The sequence below is a fragment of the Otolemur garnettii genome, unplaced genomic scaffold (genome assembly GCF_000181295.1).
Source record: "Otolemur garnettii isolate 467f Iridium unplaced genomic scaffold, OtoGar3 scaffold00012, whole genome shotgun sequence".
Taxonomy (NCBI): domain Eukaryota; kingdom Metazoa; phylum Chordata; class Mammalia; order Primates; family Galagidae; genus Otolemur; species Otolemur garnettii.
The window spans coordinates 3442536-3448140 of NW_003852407.1; the positions used below are offsets into that span (position 1 = coordinate 3442536).

Here is a 5605-nt window from a genome sequence, read left to right on the forward strand (position 1 = left end):
AAAAGTGATACTGTTACTTGGCCCTAACTGGACACTTGAATTTTGTCCTGAACTGGTCCTATTGTAGGTAGAACATGCTGGGGGACATGACACTCTCCATTAGAGGTGATGATGGCTCACTGTGGCTGCTGGAGCAGGGTAGACATCCGTCCCCAAGAACCATGTCCCAATCATAAGGAGGGGTGATGTGTTTGGAAAAGACCCATTGGGAATTTCCTCCCGTTCTTAATCGAGCATCACTGCACTGACTTAGAGACTTAGAAATAGCCCCAAGCCCTAATTACAATGCCGTGGTATAACACAGCACGTCGCCCGTGAGCCAGTCCAAATGAGCAACGTGACAACAGTTCTTTTATCAATATGGCAAGTTGAAGAAATGTGTTTGGCTTCTGAAAAAGATGTGTAAAATTAAGACATTACAAGCCAGTGAAAACTCTTATTTTGGGATATTACAAACTTTAAATAGTGAGGATAAAGTCAGTCCATTTTAGCATTTCAAAGGGATAAGTGTGATAGCACTGATGCCATTCAACCCCTTTGTGTTTTTTAGTTATACATTTCTAGTGAAAGAGGAGTGGTCTGGAGGCCAAAAATTGTTAGTTCTGCCACATATAAGCTATCTATCCTTAGTCAAGTCATACACTCCCAGAGCATCTGTAAAATAGAGATTCTAATATTTGCCTTTCCTGCTTATTTAATAAAACCAGATAAGGGCTGGTGAAAGTATTTTTAGACCTCTAAAGTGATATCAATATTAAAATGGTGTTATTCCTGACTTAGCCTATTTCTGAAGCTCTAGATTATTACAGTCCCTTCTAGTCAATGGAGGTCAACGTAGCTTTTACTTACATTTAATAATTGTATCAATGGCAGCTCATGTAATTTCTTCAGGTTGTCTGTCACTGTTAAATTTCAGTCATAGATTATTTGGTAGCATAGACATCTTGGCACCTTTTTAATGATTTCTTACCTCACCAAGAGAAAAAGGGCTTTAGGCTCGGCGCCTATAGCTCAGCCGGCTAAGGCGCCAGCCACGTACACCTAAGGTGGCAGGTTCGAATCCCCAGCCCGGACCCGCCAAACAACAGTGACGGCTGCAACCAAAAAATAGCCAGGCGTTGTGGTGGGCGCCTGTGGTCCCAGCTACTTGGGAGGCGGAGGCAGGAGACTCGCTTGAGCCCAGGAGTTGGAGGTTGCTGTGAGCTGTAATGCCACGACACTCTACCCAGGGGGACAGCTTGAGGCTCTGTCTCGAAAAAGGACTTTAAATCAATTTAGTACAATTAAATCTATAGTTAATAGACTAAAAACACTGCAGCATCTCATAGAAAGTTGGAATTAAAGACAATTGAAATTTTCATTTTTTAAAAGTGTAAAGTGCATTTGCATAGATGCATGACAGTGTATTAATACTTCTCCATTAGTAAGTGATAAAGGCTCATCTTAAGGAAAGGGTCAACCAGAAATTAAATTGAAGACTATGTTTGGTTTTTTTCATGTTTCTCTTTTTTTAATTCTTATGAAAGTCTTTCTGTTATTTCAGCTAATGACGCCGGCTACTTTAATGAGGAAATGGTGCCCATTGAAGTGAAGACAAAGAAAGGAAACCAGACAGTGCAAGTGGATGAGCACGCACGGCCCCAGACCACACTGGAACAGCTGCAAAAACTCCCTCCAGTGTTCAAGAAAGACGGAACCGTCACTGCAGGAAATGCGTCGGTCAGTGTCACTGCTCAGAGAGCTTGAACTCTCCCTGACGTGCTCAAGGCAAAATAATCATGAAGCATCCCAGAGGTGGTTTTCATGCTACTCTTTATTTACCTTAAACTAGTCGTGTTCATATTCACTTTATCTGGGTGTTCATAGTCCAACACAAAATATGTTAGCTAGGGGCCCTCACTTATTACTCTTCTGATTTCTTAGTTTTTTCACAATGTAAGAAGGAAATCTGCCTGGTTTATTATTTTATATTTAATTGTGTCCTAATTAATTCCTTATTTTGCTAATAAGCATCAGCTGAGCCAGAGAAATATTACTTTGACTTCTTGAGAAAATATGTTTAACTCACAGTGAAAAGAACGCCTGATTTAGAGAGACCTAAAGTCACACCCTAGCTCCATCACTAACTGATTTGTTAAAATATTCAGTATTTTAATGGAATTGGTGGGGGGTTTTTTTGTTTGTTTGTTTGTTTGAGACAGAGCCTCAAGCTGTCCCCCTGGGTAGAGTGCCATGGCATCACAGCTCACAGCAACCTCCAACTCCTGGGCTCAAGCAAGTCTCCTGCCTCAGCCTCCCAAGTAACTGGGACCACAGACGCCCGCCACAACGCCTGGCTATTTTTTGGTTGCAGCCGTCATTGTTGTTTGGTGGCCCAGGCTGGATTCGAACCCACCACCTTGGGTGTATGTGGCCGGCACCTTAGCCACTTGAGCCACAGGTGCTAAGCCAATGGAATTGGTTTTAATATACAATTCATCAGATTTCTTCTTACATTTAGATAAAAGTTTTTCTTTGACACTCTTTTCTACTTCCCATTAGTGAAATTGAATTCTGTGCCTGAAACGATCTTCTTACTCTACCCAAGTACCACGAGTGCTAGTTATATCCCAGTTTACTCCATGGCTCTCTATGCCATGTTCCTGCTACCACTCCGTTAGTAATACTACTCCATTAGTCCAAACTCTGATTAACTGGATTTTTTTACCCTTTAGTTAATCTACTGTTTTTGTTTTCAAGGGAATATCTGATGGTGCTGGAGCTGTTGTCCTAGCTAGTGAAGATGCTGTTAAAAAACATAACTTCACTCCCCTGGCAAGAATTGTGGGCTACTTTGTGTCTGGATGTGATCCCTCTATCATGGGTATTGGTAAGTTTCTAGCGAAACCAACTGGTTCTATTGTATTTCTGGAGATAAGTCTACTTTGACATTCAAAGTCCTGAAAAAGTAGCCAAATCAAGGTCGCTTGTGGAGAAAAGGTAAGATAGGTAATCTGTCATTTCAGCGAATATTCTCTGTAAAGAATTGTCCTAGATATAATAGGAAAACCAAGACTATTCAAACTCCTTTGGGTCAGTAATCACATCCAATTGTCCATTTGAGATATTTAAAAATTAACACACAGAAAATAACAGAAGATTTACATGATCCTCACAAGATGAAAGAAATTATGAGATTTCTTTCAAGAACAGCAAGTGCACAGTTAGGGAGAATTCATGGGGTGGAATGGAAAGTCTGTATGGAGAAGTCCACCCGGCCCCCTGCTGGGTGCTTTACCCCACAGGCACTAGCGTACCTCATTTTGTCTTCCCACAGTTCCAGTAAGTGAGACTTCACTGTGAATGAGAATATTAGGCTTAAGAAGATTTCTCTCTCTTTTTAATACTAAAAGACTAAACTTTTTTTTTGTTCATTTTGGTTTTTGGTGGTGGAGGGGGTTGGAGATAGAGCCTTGTTAGAGTGCTATGGTGTCAGACTAGTTCACAGCAACCTCAAACTCCTGGGTTCAAGAGATCCTCCTGCTTCAGCCTCCTGAGTAGCTAGGACTACAGGTGCCCACTACAGGTACCCACTACAATGCCCAGCTAGTTTTCTATTTTTAGTAGAGACAGGGTCTCACTCTTGCTCAGGCTGGTCTCAAATTCCTGACCTCAAGCATTCCTCCCACTTTGGCCTCCCAGAATGCTAGAAAGAATAAAGATTTTTATTAAGCATTGTAAGTAGCATTCATTAGCCTTCAGATACACACACCACAATCTATTCACAGTCCGTCAAACCCAACAGTGGTTCAGTCTAAGTGAGGGCAAAACTCTGGGAAGGTTGTCTGGAAAAGTTCCAAACCAGTTAGTGATGGAGCCAGGGTGTGACTTCAGGTCTCTCTAAATCAGGCATTCCTTTCACTATGAGTTAAACATACTTTCTCAGGAAGTCAAAGTAATATTCCTCTGGCTCAGCGGAAGCTTATTAGCAAAATAAAGAATTATAAATAATTATCTAGACTGGCAAAGTACTAGGTAAAGAAATTTGGAACTCCCTACAAACAGACAAAGCCTTGGCTCAAAACATATGAATTAAAAGTAAAACAAAGAGCTTTTTGCTGGATGCACTCCTAGGAATCACCATTAATGCTGAATTTCCTGTCATTAATCTTTGGAGAAACAAGGAACCAGTTAGGTGCCTTACTTACAGAAGTAAAATTGGTGTTCAGAGGTGTTCTCTTCCACCTATAACCTCAAAATGAAAAGACTGCCCTGAGGTATTGGTTTCAGATTCTTTATAGCAGGTGTCCTCAAACTATGGCCCGCAGGCCACATGTGACCCACCTAGGACATTTGTCCGGCCCGCTGGGTGTTTTTGCCGCCGCTGCCTGTCCTGCTTAACAGCTGACTCATCCCGCGGCCCACAGTCTGGCCCTCCAACAGTCTGAGGGACAGTGAACTGGCCCTCTGTTTAAAAAGTTTGAGGACCCCTGCTTTATAGTCAGCTTAGGCCTTTTCTAACTCGTTTGTTTTTTGAGGTGAGTCCCAAGGTGGAAGGAGGACAACCTGTTGTTAACCTGCTGTCTCAGAGATCCTTCAGGTCTGCTCTGTAGGCTCTGCTCGGATAACGGCATTTACACTGACGTGGGGTCAAGTTAGTGCTCAGCCATCTGTGCTGCCGTGTTCTGCAGAGGAGACTGACCTCTGTGCAGAATTCCTAAGAAAGTAAACTGTATGTTCATACCTTATCATCTTTCATTATGTGTCTCAAATTTGTGTAGGCAAGAACTGTGAGGCCATTAGACAACTATCAAAGTCCGTTGTTGCCTGTTACAGTCCTAAGAGTTGACTAGCTTTTAGCTTCCCTCTACTGGCAAAACATAGCTTTTGTCTTAGAAGTAGAAGGTAACTGAGAAATTAAACATGTGTATGCTGTTATGACATTTATCATTTTGGTGTCCAGAGTGGTTCCCAGCCCCAGATGATTTTCAGAATCCACCCATAACCTCACCCCACGTGATCTTGTTTCAGGAGATCTGGAGCGGAGCCCAAGAACATGGAGTTTTCTTCTATGTACTTAGATGCTTCTTGTTTGTTTTTAGCTACAGCTTCTGGAATGGGACCTAGATGCTTTTGATGATCAAACAAATTTATTTAATATAGATTATTTTATAATTCATTTTCAGTTTCATCTCACACAATAGGTTCTAATAGATTAGCATGGTCAGTGAGCAGAGAAAATGTGGTTTGCCTTCCTTCCATTCCTGGGCTTGGGTATGTGCCTTAAAGTGCAGTGAAGGACACTGTGGAAGGATTGTCTTTTATCCTCAGGGCTTGAGCAGAACTAGGCATGCCACATGTCTCACAGTGTCAGATGTCTCCTTCTCCTGGAAGGTTGTCTGTCACTTCTACGTAGCATGGGATTGAACAAGGTTAATTACTGGAAGTACTCCAGATGAGTAAATTATGAGTACCTAGCAGGGACAGACTTGTCAATCCAGTTTATAAGAATAGTAGTTCCTCAGCTCTGCAGCTGTCTACCGTATGGCAATCCTTAGCCCTGCAGAATAGCCATAGACCCAGGAAAAGGGGGACAGCCAGGACATGAAAACAGCAGCAAGGGCTC

At 42.1% G+C, this 5605-nt stretch overlaps 1 protein-coding gene across 1 annotated transcript in view; it reads left to right on the plus strand.

Moving 5' to 3' along the window:
* ACAA2 (acetyl-CoA acyltransferase 2) overlaps nt 1-5605 on the plus strand; it is a 29672-nt gene that overhangs the window by 15935 nt on the left and 8132 nt on the right. The window contains exons 6-7 of the mRNA XM_003784709.3: nt 1544-1719; nt 2740-2869. Coding sequence (XP_003784757.1) covers nt 1544-1719; nt 2740-2869 — 306 coding nt within the window. The remainder of the gene's footprint in view (nt 1-1543; nt 1720-2739; nt 2870-5605) is intronic.